Below are 26,110 nucleotides of genomic sequence, written 5' to 3' on the forward strand. Positions count from 1 at the left end.
CAAACATGAAAAAATGGACAGAATTTAAGTTTTAAACTTCTTGTGCCAAACTTATGCGTATTTAACGAACTCTCTACAATGACATCTGCTGTGTTTCAACGGTACTGTTGTATTCATAGCACGCACATCTTAATGTTGTTACGCAAACAACTAAGTACGCAGACAGTATTTTTTCTCTCCCTAAAGTCTCTTACCACGACATCCCAGAGTAAACTTTGAGTTGATTGAAGTAAGATTATACTTACTTGTCCGGGAGTCTTCTGTCATTAGCGTATCCAAAAGCTGCGCCTCGATGGGACGACTCAAAGAGTCCTACGTTATTGTATAGCACAGACACAGCAAAACTCAATGAGTACACGCGTCTTAACCCCAGACTCAAAAAACTTGATCTTTATCTTTAACTGACCCTTCTAGAATGTTCTCAAGAACAGGTGTTCGCACCTGCCAGGTCTTCGCACTTGCGTCGCGGCGCGCATGCGTGTTGCGTCATCCTTGCACTAAAGCTACACCAACACACGCGCTACATCGATTAACCACAAACTGTCCCGGCATCCTTTGTGCGCGTTCTATCTGCAATAAGTTCTATTTGCTAAGCTCACAAATTGGAATTGACCTATGGATTCAACTTTTGTGAGCAATTACAAGTTCGTAGGACAGTGACAGTGTCGCATGAGATGAGTGATAATGTTACATATAATGGCACTCCAGTTGACCTGGCAGGCACAGGTATACCGTCTATGATAAGCCATATTCAGGACCTTGACTATATCTTAACAAAATTCAGTTGTATCCCAGCATGTCAGGGCCTGCGTGGAGATATCAACACTAAGACAAAGTACCCTGCTCTCAGTGCTGTTCTGGAAACAGCACGTGAGGGCAAAGGTAAACCGCAACAGGTACTTCGATCACCACAATGTAGCCAGCTAGTACATTCTCCGCTAGAGGCCAGAGTCTTCCGCTGCACAAAGTGCGACAATGTTCGATCCGCCGTTGAGCAGGCAATGTGGCGTCGCGAAATCCAGAAGAAACAGTCAGGTGACTGCTTCCAGACCCCTGCAAAAAGGACAAGATGGATGTATCTTAGTGACGAACAAAAGAAAGAGAGGTACGACAGAGAAAAGACCAAACGGGAGAGAGTGGACGAAAGAGCAACCTACCACAAGGCAAGATACGACACTTTAAAGGATAGTGTGCGTCTAACGATGGATGAGCACAAGGATATGACAGCGATATTTAACAAGATTGACTGTGACGTCACAAAATCCGCATGGCTAGTAAGTTACACCTAGATAATAAATAGTATTAACGTGTTTTATTTCATTGCGGCATTTTGCCGAAAACAATGGCTTTTGAAACGGCGTTTCCTACCTATTCATTATAATAATTGTTCTTACTGACACCAAAGCGTTCGGAAGTCGGTGTTCGGTGAAATACATCCTGTCGGAAGCTTAGCTTCAGAATACATCCCATTCTTCACAACCTCTTATGGCCCATGTCTGGTGCACTAGGCGGATTCGGGTACTTCTCCCTCACATTCTAAAAAAATGATTAAAAAAAAAGAATTAATTGTCAACATCAAGTGCAATAGATTTTGTCATGTTCTGGACATCAATATGCCGTTCCAGGGTTTTCTATTGTGTTTTCAATTATAGTAGTAACACGTTCCTTTGTGCAGTCATTAGTCTGTATAGACTGACTGACAGTATCAGTAGTAACAACATAATAGCAGCAATTACAACTAGAACAACAGTATGTCAGTATGTGTGAATACAGTCTCCTGTAGTATAGTTAAAGTCATTGCAAATCCCTGACCTCTAACAGTAAGGACGCATTGGGGCATAACTTCCCTCAAATCCGTTTAAGAAGATAGTCTTTCTAATCGTGGGGATTACGACAATATCATAAATTGTCATGCCGTGCAGTCTTTAAAGGCTACTGATCTTCATTCATCCTGGAAAGTCGAGTTTGACTGGAAGGATCTTCCAGATGGACTTGTTCAGGTGGGTTGGCCGTTTTTTATGTCATACTCTTACTTACTTAAGTATAACTGAAGACAGGACTTTCAATGTCCCTCTCCTCGAGAAACTAATGGATGAATTCATTTCTTCACACAGTATTGCCAGCTCCGGCTGCTTCCCCAAGGTGAAGATCCAAGCGGATATGGAGAAAAATTTTGGGCTTGGTTACTGGGAGGCCGTGCTATGCGGTAGGTGCTGGTTCACCACCGCATAGCACGCGCAGGCTGTACTAGGAGGCGGAGCGTAACTATGGTATTGGATGCCTACAACTATACTTAGGCACACCCACTCCCCAGTCTTTGATGGGGTGTACAATTGCTGTGCCCAACCATACAGCATGCATAGCCTTGCCCGACATACCAAAGGGATTCTTAGCATTCAGAGAAACGGCAGCAACCTTGGATATCACTGTGCCCTCACAAAGTGGCCCGAGAAGTTGGCAAACCAATATAGTGACATGATGAAATAGAACAGTGAAACAAACACGCAAACATGGGCCAAGAAAGTTCGAGCAAGGTTCGAGTAATTCAAGAAGACAGATGGGCCAAAGCCTTCCATCTTTAGACAATCAGACACACGTTACCAGAGCTGGCTCCGTTTGGCTAGTGGCATATAACCTGGCCAGCCAAGCAGTCACAGCTTCACTTCAGGATGCAACCAATCAGAAGAAGATACTAGCAACCTACCTCAGGAACAAGAACTGTCAGAAATGCCAGTGCTACTCAAGTTGACGGAAAGCCATCACCTACCACCAGTGCTCAGCAAATATTTCACAAGAAGCAATGATTTGAGATAATGAACAGTGAGGTAGAACCAATTGTAGAAACACTTCTTTTCAGGCCTATTCAGACAAAAGCAAGTCACGTCACAACAGATGATTATTTCTAACGAGGGATGGCTTCGGTCATGATGGAGAAGGCAGGCAGACAACAAAGAGCATTTCCGACTATGCACATTCAAGCAGAGGGATTGTCAGACAGGTATACGTAAACAGGACAGACTCTGGTAAACGATCATGTTTCCAGGCAGGCTGCAATAGGATAAAATCATGGTAAGAGACAGTTTTGGGGATGACCTATTTGTACGTCTCAACACAGAACATTTCAAGGCTATGGCTTTGAAACTCGTGCAAAGGAGGTGACAGAGATTGCCTTGAACAGAGCGATGCAAGCTGCCTCGTCTTGCTATGCAGGAGACTACACCCTGTGTGCAAGACACATTTCAAGGGCTGATGTTACACTTTTTCTAGTTCGCAACACCATCTTTCGAACCCAATGTAAAGTAGCCCATACGGCGCACAATTTTAATTCTTGAGATAACAAGGGTTACTTTATTTATTCATATCTGAATAATATGACAACTTCGACTTATATAGACCATGTAAAAGTAGATAGAAATTTGCAAAAGTTAACAAGTTATGAATGTCTCTTGGTGGGTAAACAAAGTTATGACAGCACATATTGATTACTCTGAAAAGAGCCTATACTTGATTCCATTTTTGCTTAGAATACTCCCATGCGTTTTAGAGCCATTCGGACATATTCTATTCTGCGATGTTTTACAAAGTAAATAATTTTTTATTCCAAATAAGTAATCGGAGGAGTGGATATCCGTAAGCTTGTCATCACCATGACTGCCTTCTTTGCAACACACAGAGCCGACTCAAAAGTGGTGGCACTCCTTAACACCCTGTGTGAAATAATCCATATATCATACCTTGGAAAAGACCACTGTGCAGTCAACTGGCCGCAATAAAACTATACGAAAATGCATGTTTTTAACTCCAAAAACACACTAAAAAAACAAAGCTGTCAAGCACTCTTTCTAGGTCTTAGTCGAGCTTGTTCCAACCATTGGTGTCTCTCATTTTTGGCGTCTCGATCCTTTAGTGAACAGTTCTCTATCTTACACATTGGTCATCTCTCTCATGAAGCGACTGTCTCACTTTTAAATAGTAGTTTTGTTTAGTTTGATGTAAGTTGCGCTCGGTAGTGTCTCTACTGTTTTAGATGATAAAGTCTTGGAACCGGAAAGCAACGTAAGTTGGGCCTCTTTTCTAGACATGGCAAAGGCGTCAGTCTTTAACTATCTTGATACAAATTAGTTGACATTGATGTTTTTGCGCTTCGCTAAATCAGATGCAAGAAATCTAGACAACCAAGCAGCTGCAGCTTTACATCGTTCGTCGGGAATGCAACGAAAAAAAAAAATGTTACGAATAATCTAGGTCAGAAACACGAACTGTCTAGTATCTCAGTGTGACCCAAGTAAAGAAAAGGTCGTCCTAACCAGTAAGTAATATAAACACAGAAGATTTAAAAGCGATGACTTGAGTCTGAAACCTGGGCAAAGGAGATGACACTGTCGTGAGCAAGACGTTGCCTTATAATCAGGATGTCATCCTTTATCTGAAGGAGGCCCTGAGCAAGGTAAAATTTAAGTTAACGATTAAAAGATTATCCCATATTGTACAGCGTCGAAGAAAATGAAAATAATAGGCAAAAAAGGGGGATGGTTTTTGTTATCCCTACTGATAGAATGTTATCACAATTGTTTAACTTAAGCGACCAAACTAAGATTTTTAACTTCAATATATTTGCATGATATCTGGATATTTGGGGCAATTATTGTGTGTATTATGTACACTTTTCTATTGTCATATAGGATAGTATATATAAAGTAAACATAAAATATCAGATATTTTATAGCCCTGGATGAGTATATCGCTAAAAAGCCGAGCGGGAATATCTCAACTCTGCCCTTGTCTCAAAGGCGCTTACCGGTGTTATTCAGTTACAGATATGTGGTGGTGGGTACCAATCCAGCTTTAAAGAGAAGCAAGCTAACATTGGGGCAGCTTTATGCAGGCCAGAAACGATGAATGGGATTTAAACAATAAAATACCTACGTCGCACAAAAGGTACCAGACCACCTGTCAAGGGAAAGAGCAAATACGCTTCGTTACAAATTACGGGGGGAATATTGACACGCACCAACTACATACACCTAAAGAATGCTAATCTTGTTCTCAGATGTAACTCAGATGAGACAAACTGGTATCAGCATAGAACTGAGTCGAGGGTAGGTGCTTGTTCTAGAGTACGCCAGGGGCGCACCAACCAAATGTTCAGGCTAGAAGATTACAAGAAAATGCCTGTTCTGTGAATTCTGATTCAATGCGGGGCCTAAATACATTGATGATGAATTGAGAAGTCATACTCTCACTAATTAGTAAAGACCATTGAAATTTCGCCCGCCTATGTTCAGTAGCTATATACGTTTGTCACAATCGCAATCAGAGGAGACTGAGTATATGCCAAAGCTACGCGTTAAGTTCTTCATCTGTCTGGAAATATGATATCAGATTGCATGTGTTCCATCTCGCGCGGGAATCTAGCGGTGAGTTTCTCAATAAAAAGGGTAAGAAAAGTTTTAGGAGAAAGGTTTGAGCAAAGTCTGTGACACCAAATATTGATTATATTTGTTACAATACTAATACGAAAGCTAGTGTCATTATTTCCCTTCAAAGACTGAAATAAGACAAGACTTCAACTTTATAGCGCTATCGCGGTTGGACGGATACTTTATTTTGTAATAGAACCAATCAGAATGCTACGTATGGTTGATTGGCAGAACATTTCCCGCCATAACTTAGATAAGTCGAAAACAGGAGACAAACATTGCTACATTACCCCGCTTCGTCTACCGGAGCCTTATGGTCATTATTGTTTCAGACATGTGAGGGAACAAAACGAGAAGCATTGAAGGCTTTTGATAGCGGGCTTAGCATATCTTCTTCATTATAACGCATTTGAGTTGTTGTCTTAGCTATCGGAAACTCCTGGCTTTGCTTTTTGTGTTACGCCAGCAAAGGGCGGTTAAGGTTATACCGGGTAGATAGATATAGATAGCTAGATAGATAAAGAAGAGATAAAACGTTACCGTTTATTTTCATTTTTTGGTGTTGGTCTTGGTTATTAGATTGCTGTATGTGTGGTAAGCAAGTTGTCTCCTTTTTCTGCATGTTCTTGACAACAATCGTGCTCAAGATGCCCGCGAAGGAATGCGTGGTATTGTACCCTGAATATTTATATACGCTCACGGTCTGTTTCTCTTTTCTCTCTCTTAAATTTGAACCAAATAAACCAGGCCTGAAATTCTATTTATTTTCGTTACGGAACAGCCACTTTATTCGAGAAAATACCGTTGGTGGACTTGAACAGTTTAAGAATGAAACAATTTAGACAATGGAAAAGAGCGGTGCCCTGCAAACTGGACAAGTGCTCTGCATATTTTTACCCAACGCCCACACCTGTGTCAGAGGCATGCGTGTAGGCATAGGTACACCACTGCCACAAATCTGAGAGATAGGAATGCACTCGCTCGCACGTAGTAGTCTTTTTTTTTCTGCAGTACAATAGTATGTTGGATTTATCAAGAACATCATCTGTTTGCAAGACACGGTCTTTATTATTAAAATATGCAGTCATGCAATAGGGAATATATTGATGTACTCTGAAGTTGTGCTTGAAAATTAAACAGCCAATTTACTTACAATACGGACGATTGTCTTTGCGGTCCTCAATTTGGCTGGTGGAAGCTTGTGACTCACGGCATATATAGCGACACAGTTGCCAGCTTTGGTCCATGGTAGTACCCTTAACATTTGCGGATGTGTACAATCCGTGGACTGGATCGTACGGGCAAATAACTATTTGGTCTTCCTCAGAGCCAAACCGCATCTGAAATTTATGTAAATTTTTCTCTGATTTTAAGGTTTGTGCCTTTATAATATGGTTTGATCTATACGGTCCCGATGGTGTTGAATCGAAAAATTGGTATAGGAGCTTTCCTTCTTTTATTAAATATAATCGGCCAATACGCTCTTAATCTCAATCCCTTTTGAGCGATGGGCTGGACGTGATAAGAAACTATAAATATGAGACTTTTTTTTTTACAGTAAAAAGAATATGTATAATTCCACAGGTTATCACAACATGCACAAACAAAGCGTGAATAAGGGACAAATAAATTTTGTTTTCCTTCCAACACTTCCCACGTCTTGTTTCGACACCGTCATGTTTCCGTGAAGTCGACAAAAACTACTTCTCACAAAGAGAAGTTTTGAACATATTTATACGTGAGTAAATGGGGTGACAAATGGGGTCTTTAATTTCATATGACTCGTTTCCAATGCATATTGCTATGGCTCTTGGCTGTGAAATGCTGCTACTACACAAACCCCTCCCCAATCTTCAAAGAAATCGAAAGGCATTTTCAAGGTGGTGTTGGGAATGGCTTCAGACGTTTTTTTAAAGATTTTTGAGTTAGCATATTCCACGGAATGAGAGACATATTTTGGGGTACTTGTTGGCTGTATTTGCAGTCCTAAGCCACCAACTTTGCTCGTGATTGGAAGCTGTTCTGGTGGAGTTCAGCCTGCAATCAAAGAACATCCATCCCAACGTCCTGGTCTGTAGACTTCTGAGTAAATACCTTTCAGTGGGAAGAACATACGTTCCTGATTTTCTGCAATTACCTATCTTAGGTTGACAAGTCTGTATAGTATGGACGCATGAGAAAAGGGTGCATTTAGATATGTCCCATACGACTGCAACTTTCCTGAAGTTATTGCCTTGTTTCGGTTGAAATTATCTGCCTTAGAAGAATTGATTGGAGATACATCTAATATATAAACCGCAGAATCTGGCGGAATGTCTGGTCTTTATCAAATTAGAAGCAAATCCATCAATCGGGACGTAGTCTTGTTGGTAAGGATGTGAGTTTAGAAGAAGAAAAAATAATGACGTTATCTTGATCCAAAATTGGCATGACATTATGATGCTGCTATGTTACACAATAAGGGAATCGATGTAAAACCCCTTGCCTTGTGAACATACCCGGGCTAAAAGTGGACCTTGTCTGAACCGACTGTTACCATCTTCAGTGTGTAGACACAAACAAAATATGGTACAAAAAGTGCTGTATAGGCCCCTATGGACTTGCAAACCTTTATATTGATAAAACCAACTGTCACTGAGATTTTTCAAAGCGAGTTCACCGACCAACCGCAGTTCAACCTTCTCTCATAGCTTCTTCCAGTCGCCAAGAGACATACCCCTCAATCTGATCACATCGCCATCCATGCATGTCTATTTAAAGCCTGTTCTACATCTTGTGACTATATTAATGTCAGACTAATCAGGTTTATATCTGCGTGGACAGAGCAGACGGATATAATTATCGTTGCACATTTTTACTTAGCTGAGACATGTCACTTCTGGTTTCGCTAGAGGTCCCGGCCCCATCTAAACACTACGTAAAATCGGCAAATGCAAAAGGTTGCAACTGAAAACTGGCACCGACGGGGAATTAGATGGTTCTATGAATCCTAGCGCTGTTAGTTTATCAATCTGTTGACGGATTTGTTCTTTTGCTTGGGGCGATGTTCGGCGCGGTGGTAGGCGGATAGGGGCGGCATCACCAGTTTCAATTGAGTGTGTGATGACTTAAGTGGTGGACATGTCGTATGGGGAGCGGGAGATTATGTCTTCATGCTCGACCAAAGGATCTAGAAGTTGGTCTTTGTGGGAAGGGTTTTGTATATCCGACAGATCAAACAGTGTCTCTAGTTCGGCACGAACAGCGGAGGGAGCGGGATCGGAAGAGATGGGAGGATCGAGCGGAACAGGTGTATGTGGACATACAGAGACGCCGCGGAAGATTGGGCTGTCGAAAGGATGGTAGAGGCCAATTACCGCACCTGGACGGATCAATACCGGTTCAATGTTTTCATTAACTACAAAGACTCGGATTGTGTTTTTGGTGGGAGTATGCGATATGAGCTGCCCGGTCAAGCCAAAACGACTCAAAGAACCCAATGCCGGGTCAACGTGTCCAGAACCTTGTGAACGATTGTTGTGCTTCCCTACAACTTTGCCTGGTACAAGATGAACCGAACGCCCCGGTACGAGATAGTGTACTAACTAACTTTCAAAATCTAAAACCGACTCGTTCTCGAATTACATTCGAGAACGTTATTCGATATTCTACTTTCACCAGGAACACATGATCGGCCACGCGTGGATCACGTGCTCTCACCACGTAATCCCAAGCGCGGCCGCCCAAGGATGTCGCTGGCTACTTTCTAAGTATATTATATATATATATATATGTATATACTGTTACAGCTCCGCGGCCGTCACGTCAACCGTCCGGAGAACTTGTCGCGAGCCGGGAGAAAGGTTCTGAGGTGCCGTGTAGCTACAGCGTTTTTGCCACCCATGTCATTAGAGGATACTAGTGCATGTGTCTACAATTATTAATCAATGTATAAAGCTTTACGAAGTCGTCCATCAACACGTTCTGGGACATGCAAAGCCATGTGTTACCGGACCGCTTGGGCCGATGTGAACATCACCGCAGTCAGCCCCATATTGAAGTCGGATAGTTCATATTACGGGGTATTTATAGTTTAACGCGCCGGTTTAATACAACGGAATTGTATTTAGACAATATCAAATTTATGTACTACTTACATGAGTTATACTATCAAAATCAGTGTTATCAAGGATTGAGGAACATTAGTTTGAAAAGAAATTGCTTCTCACTATATACAAAATATGTACCGCTACTGCCACAAGAAGTAAACCTAAACCAGAGCAGGGGCAAGACTGGCACGATAATCTGAAACATAACAATACAACAAACGTTGTACTTAGGTACCGCGGACCAGCCACCCTGCAGCCTTCCTGTGAGCTAGTCGTCCCAGTTCATACCTGCCACTGGAGTACTCACAGGAAGTTCAATGCAGTGCACCCTCTTTCCACAGAAGGCCTTCCTTAACTGTTTAATTATTAACTTATTATCAGAATATCAGGCAGTCATCAAGAATAGCATCAATGATAATTCTAAAGCCAACAAAGCAAGTTTCAGAGAAAAAAAGATTAGGAAAAAGTATTTCAAAATGGTGTATTGGTAGAGTCAAGTTTAGGTCACCGAGATGACTTTAGTTAAATGTCGCATTACATGTAGATGTAAACTATCTTAAGTATTTAAGTAAGTCTTAAATTGCTCTGTCATACATGAAACTTTGAACATCTTTTAACTTATCAATATACATATCTATAAGAAATTTGATGCTACTGCATAAAAAATTGTTTCGCTTTATTGAGAACATTTTAAAACATTTATGTGATTCTTTCAATGCTAGAACATGACATAGACAAAACAAATGGTATAATAAATAATGTTTGTTGCCACCAAATGCCATGAATAAGTATGGATACAAAAACTGCAAGATATGAACAGCAGGTATAACACATTCTGAACAAAACAAAACGTTTTTCAAATTACATCCTGAAAGAAGCTTGGCTTCAGAACACATCCCATTCTCACCGCCCCTTATGGCCAATGGTGGATTCGGGTACTTCTTCCGCACATTCTGAAAAATAAAGTGAAATACTACTCAAGGCAGACAAACTCCATCAAATACAGTGTACTACATTTGTCCTGCAGTTCAGAAAACCAGGTTTCCCCCTCCTCTTTCTGTTTCCCTCTGGTGATTTGTTCTTATCTCACAGGGGATTTTCTTTGTTGCTGTTGAGGAAAATTAGTTATAATTGAGATTCTACCCCTCTGAAGCCACACTGAATCAATTTTATGGACAAAATATTCTGCATAAGTTCAAATCTAATGTTGATAAACAACTTTATTGAAATTCGACAAAAGTACAGCGAATGTGTATCAAACAGATAACTCCTATCTAATGCTGCAAAAAAAAATCTTGTTCAAAATAGAAGTAATGACAATGTTCAATATATTTGAATACCATGCCAAGTATCGTTAGGGTTTTTCGATCCCTTGTCATGATACAATTTGTTTATACAAGTTGCCGTAAGCTCCTTCTACCACCTGCAGTCTTAACATGGGGGAAATGTTAAATAAAGAAACTTAATTCTGTTGCTGCAATAAAATACAACTTATGGTAATTTCAAGGCATCTCAATTGGCTGGGGCATCCTAAAAGCAGACATTTCTTTGTGGTGTAAATGAAACCTATCAAGCTACCTTTTCCTTCTGTGGCGTCTATAATCGCCAACGTCTCCTTCACCTCCCTTTCATGGGCCACACATTATTGCTCCCGTGAGATATTGCAGATAACAGTAACCTTTGAATGACTTTCAGAACAAAATGATAAGAAATTACCTGCCTTAGAAGAGTTGACTGGAGATACATTTAATATGTAAACCTTAGAATCTGGCGGAATGTCTGATCTTTATCACGTAAGTAGGGGTTGTGTACAACATAAGACAAGGTTGACAACAGTTCCATCAATTTTTTCTGCTTCGTGTTCGCCGAGTTCAGCTATGGTTTCGTTATGATCAGACGGAGACACTTCATAAATTTGATTTCTGCCAATTTTTGAAGGTACATTATTGTTTCCATAAGCTGAGGGTAGGTACATGGGTCACTCCGGGAGGTTGTTTTGTACAGCTGTAAATCTTTAGGCGCCAATGTTTATATCGTGTCAAATACCTTGACTGCCCAAAGCTTATAAGCTAATTGAGACCACGTAATAATGATTCATAATGATCAGTACCTTGAAAATAAAGCATACCATGGCTACACCCATCATCTGACAAGTTATTGTGTTCTCTCACGGTTCCTGCTTGAGAATATTTTATCCATTTCACCCTTTACTTTTACTACAATGAGTATACACAAAGACATGTCTTCTGAGCATTGAAGCCATGCAGTAGAACAGATCTCAGATCAGTTGCCCAAGTGCCGTCAAGACTAATTTGAGATGATACTAAATAGTCAGAGATGAGCAGTTTTTTTTCTGAAAGATAAAGTCTGAAGAGGTCACGAGGTAATGTCTGCATGTATGCCACTGTAAGCTCTAACGCTCTGATGTATTACCCCCTTCCCATTTCACGCAACTAAAAATGACAAAGACTAAGTATGAGATTGCTTTCAAAAGAACAATCCAACAATACTAATTGGCGAGGCGTTGATATTTTGTCCCGATTTTGCTGTTTTTCTCCTTCACCCTCCTGTATACTGCTTTAAGGTCACGAAGCTTGACTTGAATTTGTTTTGCCGATCTTTCGTTCCTTGTTTCTCTAGTGTATTTTGCTTCAAACGGCGATGAATGCCTTCCACATCATTGTTCTTACTGGTTGCATAAAGATTCACCACATTCCATGCTGTTACCCGTGCAGGTCATTTAGAGAAATAGATAGAAATCGCCGATGCATCCGAAAAGAACTGACCTTATCTACAATGGGGCTCCCAAATATATATTTAATAAAAAAACGAGATGCTGTCACAGTCGCAGAATCGAAAATTGTAGTTTTCAAAAGGATTTTTCATATGATGTACAGTGACAGAAAACTGTTAAGAAAATCCACTGCTCACTTGGCTGTTAGCATTTTACTCCTTCCTCTGGTCTCTTTTCTTTATCTATTCACGTATTTTTTCTCGTTTTAGAAGAACTGTTTGCAGAACATGTGTGTTTGTTGCATTTAGGGTGCTATATCTCCAGAATGTTGCGTGCGATACGATGATGTCCACCGAGACCGGGATTGTTCTAGTAGACATCATCCCTTGGTGCTCCTTCTAAGCCACCGGTACACTGATGTTCACGGACATCTGGGACCTGCACAAATCCCTCAAACGCTGGTAGAAAACATTAAACTAATTCCTTGAATCTGTCACTGCAGGAGCTTTAAAAGTGGGACTTGACTTATTGTTAGAAAAGCCACTCAGTGGCCACTGTTTTTGAAAATAATCTTAATAATAATAATCTGAAGTATCATTCTTTTGAAATCAAAACATCTCGCTTAGATCATAAACTTAAATTACTCAAGTCCTAACCCTATTCAGACCGACCAGGACAGCTTTTAAGGCCCGCCCTTCTAACTTTTGTAATTTTTAACGAATTTTCATATGACCGCCAATAGAATGATATAGACGTAATTTTGAAACGATAAGATTTGACGCTTTTACTTTTGATGAAGTTGTGTAGACTTCGGTGTTTTTTGCTGCACCGACCTCTATGTCTCCTCCTCCTTGTATATAGAATGCAGGTGGTCCCAGACCAGGCAGTTCTCAAGCGCCTCGATTTCCCCTGTAATTTCCTCTACCTGGTCAGCCATGCCCCTTGTCCCCTCCACTCCCTCGACGTAAGTAACCAGACCTTGCATTTGGTGGTTGTCTAAAATTTCTGACCGTTTCACCTTATCTTGAAACACATCATACTAGGTATGTCGCAATGATGTTGTCAAGGTCCTTAATTCCCTTCTTTAACAAAGCGAATAACTTGTGGAAGATTCCGGGCTTAGGTGTAAACAGGGTATGCACACATATGTATTAACAACAGCACAGACGGGGACTGTGACTTGGTGAGTGACATCAATCCTACTTTTGTTAAATTTGAATTGCTCATGCTGGACTACTGATCGTACAGGGTGGCTTGCGTCCTTCTGTGCTACAGTGAGTATTGCACCATTTTACCCATGTAGATGACTGTCGAACAAGATGATCTGTTGTGCAATGGAGATCACTGACTCAGTGTTGCCACTCTGTGTATACAGTAGGACCTGCCCATCCTGAAGCGTAGCAATGTGGTTCCTCAGCCATCTCGCCATATAGTGATTGACCATGTTGAGAATACTTGATCTGATTTTGTCAGCACTGCCCTCACAGATGATCATGTTTCAGCATGATAACTTTAGGAATTAGATGAAAACACTGTTATTGGAGAAAAGCATGGCAGTCAGCTAGGAAAGTAATGACAACATATAATACCTGTACATCTTGTTTACCAACTAAACGTAGTCAACCGAAATTTGCCAACATACATTTGTCCTGCAGTTCCGGAAACCATGTCTTCCCGTGATCGAGTCGGGCACCAGTGGGGTTTTTTCCTAACGTTTTTTTGCAACTTTGTTTGTTGCTGTTAGGAAAAAAATAGATAGCATTGAGAATTTGTTCCTGTAAGCTGAAAAGACAACATAACTTTAAAAAAATCAGGAATGACAGTTTAAACTACTTCACATACCATGCCTAGTGTCATTTGAGTGCGCCATCCCCTTCTCTTTGTACAGTTTGTTGATTACTGCAAGATTATCATGTGCACCTTCCACCACGTTAATATCTTACGCATAAACAATGTATGTAGTATCATGAATAATTCTTAGTGGGTAATTGGTAATAAGCAAAAAAAATTTCATAACATTGATACAGGTCCCGCAATTGCTCCAGAAAATCAGCGTTCCCAGTCCTGGTGCTGCCCTTTACCACAAAGGCTCCAGCAAAATGTACCTTTGTGCTAAACCCGTCCACAATGGAATTTGAGTAGAGGGCAAACATCTGGAATTTCTCAACAGCATCTGCAGGTGGGCCTGCCTTTATTCACCATTTTCACTTCTATAGCGATTGACTTAGCTGGATCACGCCCCTCCAAACGTCTCTTTTCATAGAAGCGCCCGCGCTTGGACACATCAGCCTTGATTTTGTTCACGGCTGTCGACCGTTGCTAGGACAGACATCGTCTGATTGTGATGTGCGTGCTTTATGACATAGTTACCAAGTAGGTAGACGGACGTCTATAAAAAGAAGACTTCATAAATGGCACAAGATACCAAGCCTTTGTAAAATCGTTTTATTGTGATACTCATGTGGTACAAATTAACTATCATGTATAACGGCCAACCTGGAAGCGGTTCTTTTACGCTGTACTACGTTCGATAGTGTAAGAGTTTGGTGCACTACTGGTATATATCATGGAACAGGTTAAAAATTAAAAAATTAGAAGAGTATCCTAGCTTATCAAAACCGACATTTGTTACATTTGTGGAGATATACGTATTGTATATACCAGCCAAAGTTTGTAGTTGACAAAAATAACGAAATCTTCTTGACCCAAGGGTCTTTACTTGACAATCTGACTTTCGTTTCTTTCGAGAAGAAAGTTCGGTAAGCTGCTCTCACACATCCTGCAATGAAACATGCCACATCGTCGCAAAAGATTTTTTTACACGCAAGCAATAAGTCAAGTAAGCCAACACGTCAGGAAACCAAACATAAGGTAAATTCATTTAAGGTTAAAGGCTAGATCAACAAGTTTGCTTATGATGCTCACATCAAAAAAACATAGACAGACATATTCATTACCTGTTGAGAAACTTACAGAACCTCACCATATAACGGTTGACCATGTTGAGAATACTTGATCTGATTTTGTAAGCAATGCCCTCACAGATTTTCATAGTATGGTAGTTAGCAAGGAAAGTAATAACAACAGATGTTACTAGTACATTTTGCCAACTAAGGGCAGTCAATCAAAATTTGCCAACAAACAAATATTACATTTATCTTGCAGTTCCGGAAACCATGTCTTCCCGTGATCGCGTCGGGCACCATTGGTTATTTTCCCAACGTTTTTTTTATTTTTTTATTTCTACTCTCTTTGTTGCTGTTAGGAAAAAAAAGATAGCATTGAGAATGTGTTCCTGTAAGCTGAAAAGACAACATAACAATGTCAGTTTAAACTACTTCACGTACCATGCCTAATGCATTCTCTTTGTACAGTTTGTTGATTACTTCAAGATTATCATGTGCACCTTCCACCACTTTTAGACCTAACAAATCAAAAATGTATGTAGTATCATATATAAATATTAGTGGGTAATAAAGTAATAAGCAAAAAAAAAGTGTCATGACATTGATACAGGTCCCGCAATTGCTTCAGGAAATGAGCGTTCCCAGTCCTGGTGCTGCCCTTCACCACAAAGGCTCCAGCAAAATGTACCTTTGTGCTAAACCCGTCCACAATGGAATTTGAGTAGAGGGCAAACATATGGAATTTTCTCAACAGCATCTGCAGCTGGGCCTGCCATCAGTCACCATTTTCACTTCTATAGCGATTGACTTGGCTGGATCACGCCCCTCCAAACGTCTCTTTTCATAGAAGCGCCCGCGCTTGGACGTATCAGCCTTGATTTTGTTCTCGGCTGTCGACCGTTGCTAGGACAGAGATCGTCTGATAGTGACGTGTTTGTGGACGCCCAGTCCTGGTGGTCCCGGTTCGGCATTCCTGCTGTCGATGACAGCACCCAAAGTAAAATAACCGTCTTTTTTTTCTAATTCAATCTAGCTGTGTCATCGGGACCCAAGAAAACACTTAACCAGACGAGTCATTTTATTTTTTTATTTTGAATGATTCAGCTTGGAATGACTGAACTCTGCACCCCTCTGAGGGGAGGGGGTGCATGGGGTTTGGGGGAACAAACTAATTGAAAAAGAACTTGAAAGTATTCCCCAATATGGAAAAATAGATTTTACGAAGGAAAAGACGCGGAGATGCCCATTTTCCCGCGACAAGTCCAATCGGTGCTGGGGTCGACGATTCTCTGACTTTTGGCTTAGATTAAAAATCGCCAAAATTCTTTATTGTTAACCCTCGCTGTACGCGTTGAATTTGGTGCATTTTTCGTAGCCGTCAGGTCGTTGACCTCTCAGACGTTTCGAACATGTGGAACGTGTGAGTTCCATATCTCCCGTCCTGGGTTCGACAAGCACCCGGGTCCTTGGAACATAGCTCTAACATACCTTTTGACTCTTTAACTCCGAGCTCGACAATCATCTAAGGTCATCATTGGCTGTCCTAATGGACGTCATTCCCAACACTAACCAGACTGGGTCACGGTGCTAATATTCCAGATCATTATGGGCATCTCCGCGTCTTTTCCTTCGTAAGATCTAGAAACCCCAAGTGTCGGCGAATTCATGTTGTCACTGAAAACTTACCATGGCAGACAAAGGTGAGTTTTTGCAACCACTTGGTAAATAATATCATGGGTAGGAAACTGGAAATGTACATGTACGAAGAATTCAAGGTGCTGAAATCTGATCTTCTGTAAACAGGAGATTGGGCAAACACATTATCTTTGAACAGATTCGTCGAGTTGGATGAAATGGTTAGGTTAACAAGAAAACTTTGAGTTCGATGTAGGTAAATATGGTGCAGATATAGGCATAAACTTTGCAACGCCTGGTACACAGTGGAGTTCTGTTCCCTCCACCTCCGAGTTATAGCGCCAAATGAGGTATTTAATGTATTTGGAGGGGATAGCTCTGCCGGAAGAGCAGCGAGAGGATACGTCAGTTCCCTCCACGCTTTCTTCCCTCCTTAACCCACCAAGGGTTGGATATTAAAACCTTTAAGCTTTATAGATAGTTTGTACAAATTGTTCTTTGACTTTATTACTATACTGGACTACATGTATATGACCTTCTCTCCAGGCAGAGGTTGGTGGGAAAAATCGTGACCTTTTTCTTTCATAATTTTTTTTTCGACCGGCCTTAAAAAAAAATGTTTATTTATCTATTGCTTGATCTTATAGGGTGGTCCCTTCGGTCTAGCCGACTGAATTCTAAGAGAGCCCTGTATGCAGTGGAAGCCGCTTAATTGCACACCTGATTTGCCAGCCAATTCCGTGCAATTATCCGGCGTGTGCGATAATGCGGAGTTGGTCAATTGGACCGCACCACCTCGGGTGGAGGGTCCGAGATGTGGTATGGGGGGTAGTATAATACAAATTTGACATTCGTTGACACAAAGAAAGCAGACACAAATAATGAACATGTAGTTATTAACTTTATTCATAAATGTTAACAGGGAACTGGTGTTTTTTTAGACTCAAGGAACGATGCGGATTGGAGTTCTTAACCGCTAGACTAACAGTACTTGCGCATTTATATCTCTACCATACAGACTACATTCTATTAAACCGCAAACTTTGCATATATAAAGTGCGATTCTTACAAGTAATACAGTATACGATTACAATTCAATGAAGATGTTTAAATCAGTGGCTCAAGGCATCTCCCTTGTAAAACGACCATGTTATCTGTACTTGACAAGGAATTAAACTTGATACTGTGCACATACGCTTCCTCGAATTTTGTGTATGCACCCAGCGTTATGTATGACTTGCACTGTTTATTTCCTTTCCCCAGAAAGTATTCTGTTACCAGACCATCATTTATTGGAGGCATTAAGGAAATATCATTTGTCCAACCTGTTTCTAGGCGAGACACATACATTGGATGTAACTGCGACACTGTTTCTTTCTCTGCCTTAGCCAAGGCTAGTTGACTTGATTCTGGTACATATAGGAACAGACAAGGTTCTTTGCCTAGTGTATTGAGGTTTTTGAGGGCAAGGGCACTCAAGGAAGTGTCCAATCTCTGTTTCTATCAGTTGTGTTTTGGACAGAGTCTTGATAGTTTTATATGATGTAGGAGTGGCTGAAGTACACACAGATGGGTTAAAGATGGAGTTAGTTGGTTTGAAGATGGAGGTTGAAGTAGATGACTTGAAGATGGCGGTGGAAGCAGTGAAGATCGGGATGGAAGTATTTGGCTTGAAGATTGGGATGGCAGTACAATTAGGTTGTTTGAAGATGAGGTGGAAGTTGGCTGTTTGAAGATGAGGTGGAAGTTGGAGGTTTGAAGATGGGGGTGGAAGTTGGCGGTTTGAAGATGGGGATGGAAGTTGGCGGTTTGAAGACGGGGTGGAAGTTGGCGGTTTGAAGACGGGGTGGAAATTGGTGGATTGAATCTGGTGGTGGAAGTTGGTGGATTGCAGACGGGGATGGAAGTTGGTGGATTGAGGATAGGGTTGGAATCTGGTGGTGTCAATGTGGACGTAGCGGTAATTGACTTGAAAAGTGGCTTGACAGTGTGGTGCATAGGATCCATTTTCCTACAGCATGGAACAATGAAAATGCTTGTAACGTTATACTATGTTAACATTGACAATTGCATTGAACTACAAATTAGATTTTGATTGAAATTAAGATTTAGTATGTCCTAGTTGAGTTTTAATTATTGTCACAGGATTAATTTGCCAGTTAGAAACAATGAAAACGCTTGAGACACAATCATCTTTGTAGTATTTATTACACAAAGGATGGACAGCAACGCTCCATTCGACGAGCGTCAGAATTGCACATAAATTTGCCGGCTTTCCTCCGGCCTTTTTGATAAACTGGCGGTGAGTATAAATAATGTTATGTTAGTCATAGAAGGCAATCAATGTCTTACAGTGTGTGTACGGGCGGTGTTAGTAGTTAATTGTTTATTCACAGCATATTAAACTTAATATCTATCTATTACTAGTAGTCATAGGACATACGCTCGTCAGATCGTCTGATTTATAGCGCTGCGTCATTTGGTGCTTTTTCCAAACTCCCAACACATCAAACTAATGCTATCACATAGACTAATACAACATAACTTTCCTTTTTCTGAGCTAACTCACTGTGATACGTACCTTTCCGCAAAAGTTTCTTTATTTATGCCCTACTACAATGGCAGCAGGATTGTATACTATTGCAAATTTTTAGCTCACCTTCGGTAGGATGTATGCAGGGAATATTTGACAACCACAGTGAGCATCTCGGAGAGGCTGCATCTCGTCTTTCCTTCTTAGTGCGAGTACTTGAGGGTTTCGTTTTGTTGTTCAACTCCATTGTTCGTATAGATGGCGACCTTCAAGTTCTCACCTCTGAAGACATGGACCCATTTCTTCATAAAAAAGCAAGAGATGTAGATGCACGTAATCGTACATGTTTATCTAATAACCAAATAGAAACATGAAAAGAAAGGAGAAAACACAATGGAAACTAGAAAGGTAATATTTGCAAGCAAATACAGAATGTTATCTTCACATGTAGTCTAACACTGGCAACTGTTTTGTTCATTCTTATTTGAATACATTTCTAAATGTAGTGACCCGAGCCTCTCTAGATCTGACATTTGCTACATTATGTAACCAAACACCACAGGGTGCCTGCTACTTTACCGGTTACCATGGTGACAGCCGTCTGGTCCAGGTCGTTGACCTTATTTGCGCGGAAAAGAAGAAGAAGAAACAAAGCAAAAACAATATGTTCCCTTCTGTGAAGGTAACATAATAATTAATCAACCTTGATGCATACCTCAGCATTTGGAAGCCACTTGGTAGAAAACCATGTTCTGAGCTAGGCGCTTTGTCGCCAGATGTCGGATGCCTTTAGCTGGTCTACCCTTGTGTTTTACTCGTCAGGTGTGGCAGCACCTGTGATGTTTCTTAGGAGACTGAGGACAGTGCGCTGGTCGTCGTACACCCCATGATCCCTCTTCCTCACCCACTCGACCCAGGCGTTTTCTCTGCGAAAGTCACAAAGAAGTACCTCTGATTCTGAAAAAAAAAAGACAAAAGAGATATTACTAGTACATCGCAATGATATGACAATTTGGGTTGCTAATTACATGACCTTGAAAGGGTACATGTTTTCAGCTGAGCTGCTGTGGTATTGGTCTGCGTGTAGGTCAACAGCTGTTAACTCAAGAATCTGTGGATGGATTTTCATGATACTTAGTAGGTGTGTAGCAATTATTAAAACAAAGGTCAAGTTTAAAAAATGGTACTCCTAGCATTTTGCTATGGTACTGCAGTTGGCTGTGTATTTTTATTTTTTTTTCCGTGTACGACATAAGAAACTGTCTGTATTTGTTTAGCCAGTATGCCCTTCGGCGCATCATACCAGCATTACAGGGCACGCTCAACCAGAATGAACACGATCAGACTACTGAAACCAAAATCCGACTCTCAGAAAAGGCGCTTTCTGTACGGGATGTCACTGTTGTGGAACAGAAAGTATAAGCAAGTATTAGTATTGGACTGTAAATTTTGACTATGAGTAATTTGTTACATATGCTATGTATTGTCACTTTGTATGTCTCTGTAATCTGTATGTTTTTAATTGTACGTATGTAATGTGTACATATGTATGTGACCACAGGAAGAATAGCCTCTGATTAGGATAATTGTGTATCAGAATAAAATAAAATAAAATCATACCATGCAGCTTCGCAGGCACGCGGTGTGACAGCAGCTGGTTGTATTACACTGAACGACCCTTCACACCCATGGCCCAACTTTTGCAGTCATTTATATGCAAGTGTTCTTTAAAACTATCCAGAGAATATGCTCCTACTGTAATTGGTGATAAAAAATTCCACTCTTACGATAGTCATTGGATAGTACAAAGTTTGGGACACATCAATCCTAGCTAAAGGTTGGTAACTCTGGTATTTGAAGAGGTGAGACACTGTAAAAGTGTAAGCTGTGTTCAGATAATGTTCAAACAGTCTTTAACTGTTACCTTTCCGGCAGTAATTCTGTCCATCTGTCGAATAAAAAATTCATTTTGTTATTAGTACCGTACCTCCAATATCATTTTACTGGTACTGGACGGGCTCGACAGACTGAGCAACATAGCTGAAGTAAGTTCACTGATGAAGGATAGGGAGGAGTGGAGAAGGAGGGTCCAGCATGCTTCCCGAGTTGACATCTGATGATGATGATGTCCTCGACCGACCAACCGGACCTAGCAAGAGACAAAGTTATATGTCCCATATGACATTAATATTGAAGAAAGACACCTGTGCAGGAACATTTAGTTTAATACAGATACAGTCCAACATCATCTATTCCATACCTTTTTTTCCAAATTGCAATGAGAAAATTCTCAAAATTATGATTTTGTACCATCTAATAACTGTGACTTGTTTTACTTTGCAGATGTCAATAGCACTATGGATTCCTGTCTGAAAGATCAGCATTAGTCTGGATTCCTTAGCTGTCATGATCATGTGGAAAGCTGATCTCATCTCATCATGTCTGATCTCATCTACCCCTAGTCTGACTAATTGACTGTCATAGCCAGGTATCCACAGAAGATCTGACAACAAGTTATGGAAGCTCATCTGTGTGAGTCATAGTAAAAGCTTAACTCGAAGAAAGCGACGCCCAGTGCTGCAGGCAAGGAGATCAACGGCAACAGTGTTCAGCCTGATTGCCGACCGGTGCAGCCTCGTGATGCGTGCGTCGACGGAAGGAGGGAGGGGGGGGGGGGGGGCACCCTGGGCTCCAACACGATCGTCAATGCTGACACAGTTGATGTTAAACAAGAAAGCTTTTAAAAAAAGCTGGCCGGGGCGCATTTGGAAGGACTACCTCAAAATTTCATGTTGTGTTCCAGTAAAATGTGCATCATTATTAAACTAGAAGTTTATATCTAAAATCTATGGGAAGTTGGCTGGAAACCTTTGTTCACTGGTATAATTGGATTTTCCGGCGTACTTTTGTGGGCGGAATTGTATCCCTTGTGTGCGCTGTGTGCCGGATATAAAAATCGTAAAAGAAACTCCGGTGCGAGAAACTCAGTACTTATTATAAAATCAAAAAAAAATTCTGTTTCGAAAAATATCTTTCATCTGTTCAAAACAAATTGTTTAGAAATGACCTAACGAAACTAAGGATTAGTGCACACACCTTACAAATTGAAAAGGGCCGACACTACAACATACCAGCCAATGAGAGACTTTGTCCCACATAGGAAATGAATTTCATTTTGTAATGGATTGTCCGACTTATGAAGAAGACCGTCAAAAGTTATTTCAAAATATTGTATGTAAGTCCGAAATTGTACTGCCACATGCTAGGTCAGAGGTATTCCATTTGATATTATCATGTCCTGTTCATATATCTGCCTACGTAGGCCATTTTATTTACAACTCATTGCAAAAACGAGATAATGCTTTATGATAATCACTAGATTGTTTATACTGTTATCATTATATTACATTAGTTGTTGGTTATTTGTATTAGTATATAGTTGTTCACATTCGCATACATTGTAACTGTTACAGTTGTTGCGCAATAAAGTTCTATCTATTAATGCAAGAAAAACACTTGTAGTGTATGATTTCTTCATGAATCTGATTACCCTAAATCAAGGCCTAATTGTTGTTTGACATATTTCAATTGAATTTCAAGAAACTGTTTCAGGCTTTAGTAAGTCTGTAATGGCCAATATTATTTCATTCAACTTTCTTTTGTGACTCAATAACCAAGAACTTTAGAATATAACGCATTATCTAACAATTAACTGATTCTCTTAATGTTTTCCAGGACATGTGAGACAGTGACATCGTTTTTTGGCAGTTCATGAGGCGAGCCACTGAGGCCTTCTGGTATGTCATTTTTAAACCTCCAATACATATACAATATCACTGCTCTTACACAGCATGCGCATTCAGCTTTACTCCATGCAATGTCTCTCTGTTGGCAAACATGCAGACATGTAAATTTGAACGGCTTGATCATTGGTTAATGTTCTGCAGGTATTCTACCCAAAGAAGAAGACCATACTTCTTCTTGATTCCTCCCAGTCTCCCAATACTTGCATTGACAAGTAGGTAGCGTTTGAAAGAGCAAAGTAAGCGTGTTTTTTTTTTTCATCAGTTTTTAAGGATTTTCAACTTGTGCACCACATGTACATTTTACATGTACCAATGGCAATCATTTCTTACTTTTGTGTGTTACATCTGTCTGATCATGCTCTACTATACCTCTGCTATATATGATAGTCCATCTTGGTCCACAGCCTTTAATACTAATATTGTACTGCTAATATCTTACTTTATCGGGGCCAATCATTTACTGTTGAATCCTTCTCAATGCAACCATGTAATATGTACACTAACTTAAACGTAGAATAGTACGTGTCCCCAAGAAAATATGGCCAATTCTGAATTTTCTTCCCTCGGCAAACAACAACAACGACTTGTTAATACAACCTGATTAAAAGTAGGAACATTGTATTCAGATTTCCTGTAATTTGCCTTTACACTTTGACCTGTTACAAAAAAAAAATTCACAGCTGCTCATAGCATTATTTCACAAATGTAAATTTTGCTCAAAGAATTCAGACATTCTGGATATGTTATCCCATGTACATGTACATTTATGTAGATAAGCCCCGGCCAATGGGCCTTCTGCCAATGGTAATGTCGTTGACTTAAAAATTTTTAAATCGCCATTTTTCTTTTTGTTTAGGCGCTTGTTGACCTTCTACTTGCCACCAAGTGAGCTGAACTGGGAGTCATGGAACTTCTAAATGCCCCCTGCTGATGTATGTAACATCTTCACCCAGTCAGCTGTTGCCACCCCAAACGTTGACAGTATATTGAACATACAGCCAAACCCCCCAAAAATGAGTTAATAGTGTGAGCATACACAGATATAAAGTTCAAGCTTTGTCCAAGACAGTCTTGTGTTTCGCGCCACAGGTGTCAAATTCTGTAAGCAACAGGCTTCATAGGAATTATGCTCACTTAAATCTATCAGTTTTCAATAGCCGTATGAGCTACTAATGTTTATATTTTCTGCAACTTCCGTTTGTTCAGAAATATTTAGGAAATATGCTACATGTGGGCACTTAGCATGGACTCGATGATAAGAAAAGAAATGAATGGATAATAGATAATCACAAAACCCGTAAACATATCTGTAAAGAAGCTGTATTCAATGTAATCTTGGACTTGTTACTTAGTATATACAGAGACACAGAACTACAAAGAAATATACATGCAACATCGGTGTAGAAGGTTCACTTTGCAAGAAGGGAGAGCTTGCCCTTCAACATAAAAATCTGAAGGTAACCAGTTTGAACTTCAGCCAATGAACACCCTTGGTTATATTCCCTTTGACATAGACATGTAATAATATAATATTGAATGAATGAAGAACTTTATTGTGACTGTATTTCATATTTCCAATGCAGGGAGTAAGAAACGACCAAAGAAAGCCAAGGGCAAATTGAGAGCCAAAAAATCGAAGGCTGTCAGCAAAAAAAAAATGTTTCTAGTGTACACTACTAAATGTAATGTTGACACATAGGTCCTGAGAATGACTCGGAATCTGCATTGTATTATTATAGAACTGGGTTTGTTTTGATGTCAACTACTGATACTGGATATTTTGGTTACATTTTGATCACAGATACGCCCTTAATTGGAATGTACTAGAATTACAAGATGAAATTGTCTAGGAAATGGTTCGGAATGATAACACCGTGTCAGGTACTTTGTAAAACTTGTTCTGGTGCCAAGATCAATTACCCTACAGTCAGAAAAGCTACTGCTGAATTGGTAGAATACAAACACACAGTAAAGATTTTCAATATGACAGTTTTGTATGGATAAAATAAAGAAAATGCTTACCGGAAACGGTTTCAATGATTGCTAAGGTGTTGACTTTCAATTATTAGATGCAGGCCCTAAGAAATAATGTTATCTGGCTACTTAGCTAACCTGTATCAGTCATTTGCTTTTAAAAACAAGGTATTTCGCTATCAAGTCAATGGACAGTGTAATAGTTTGAAAATAACTGAACCTTGATACCCTGAATATCCTATTTTTAACACAACGGATAAAGGTTACTCACAGTATAAAGGTGAACTAGCATTACATATTTGTTTGGTGTGAATTCACATAAAAAGTTTTGAAAATTATCTAAACAAAATTTGAAATAAACATAACTTTAAATGCTTGTTACATCCATGAATATCCTGTCAATTCTGTATTTGTTTTTTTGTAGGCGGTAGCCGCTTCACTGTCAACTCAAACAGTGATCACTGCGATCAACAAACTGTCTTATGCTTGCGCCGCCTAAGGGACTTTTTTCTTACTACATGTTGATGTTATTGTGTTTATGCTTTTTGTTTCAGTAATGGAAAATTGGAACTTCAGAATGAACAAAACTGCTCTAGACCTGCTTGGTTTCAGTCAACCTTAAGTCATGTACTCGATAATAGTATAGCATTTGAACATTGAAAGGGGCTTATCATCACGGTTCTTGTTGGTTGTGCCATGGCCTATGCTTGGTACTTACCAATCTCTTAAAGTTGACTCTGATGATGGTCGAAATGAAACCTACGATAAGTTTCGTGACCTTCTTGGTGAGACAGTTGGCTGATTGTTTGCATACATTATCTTTTTTTTAAAAATCATAATGTGCAATGCCGCATGTCCTAAATAAATGTGAATAATTTTTAAGATATTGTTTTCTGATTTTGTAATTAAATATTCATTGGCATATTTTTTTCATAGCAAATCTTGATAGACATTAATTCTAATTCATGCCCCCCCCCTTTATATTATATAGTGTGCGCACTCTGTAAGGTTACG

General features: G+C 40.0%; 1 protein-coding gene and 1 long non-coding RNA gene across 3 annotated transcripts; one reads left to right on the forward strand and one right to left on the reverse strand.

Moving 5' to 3' along the window:
• Window positions 1-17,433: 17,433 nt before the first annotated feature.
• On the reverse strand, window positions 17,434-21,958 carry LOC118405275. 2 transcript variants are annotated; one of them, XR_004829869.1, is made up of 3 exons: window positions 20,032-21,958; window positions 19,443-19,618; window positions 17,434-18,794 (listed from the first exon to the last, which is right to left on the reverse strand). XR_004829869.1 is itself a non-coding variant. In XM_035804687.1 (2 exons), exons 1-2 carry the CDS (start codon window positions 19,503-19,505, stop codon window positions 18,168-18,170), a joined length of 690 nt encoding a protein of 229 aa, XP_035660580.1. In that variant the 5' UTR covers window positions 19,506-19,755; the 3' UTR covers window positions 17,434-18,167. The 2 variants fall into 2 exon arrangements, 1 of the variants encoding a protein (XP_035660580.1); XM_035804687.1 differs by lacking the exon at window positions 20,032-21,958 and having other exon boundaries at window positions 19,443-19,755.
• An 837-nt stretch (window positions 21,959-22,795) lies between these two features.
• LOC118405928 lies at window positions 22,796-25,905 on the forward strand. Its single transcript, XR_004829962.1, has 3 exons — window positions 22,796-23,113; window positions 23,264-23,358; window positions 23,979-25,905. It is a non-coding gene; the product is annotated as an uncharacterized LOC118405928 (long non-coding RNA).
• The last annotated feature ends 205 nt before the right edge of the window (window positions 25,906-26,110 follow it).

The sequence above is a fragment of the Branchiostoma floridae genome, chromosome 18 (assembly GCF_000003815.2).
Source record: "Branchiostoma floridae strain S238N-H82 chromosome 18, Bfl_VNyyK, whole genome shotgun sequence".
NCBI classification, from domain to species: Eukaryota; Metazoa; Chordata; class Leptocardii; order Amphioxiformes; family Branchiostomatidae; genus Branchiostoma; species Branchiostoma floridae.

What these genes read in the sequence shown, in the direction of transcription:
- LOC118405275 (XM_035804687.1), bottom strand. Translation starts at nt 19,505, where the DNA reads ATGCAGCCTCTCCGAGATGCTCACTGTGGTTGTCAAATATTCCCTGCA. An exon ending in CTGCATACATCCTACCGAAG is followed by an intron (nt 18,795 to 19,442) that starts GTGAGCTAAAAA and finishes TCCATGCTGTAG; the next exon opens with GAAAATGGATCCTATGCACC.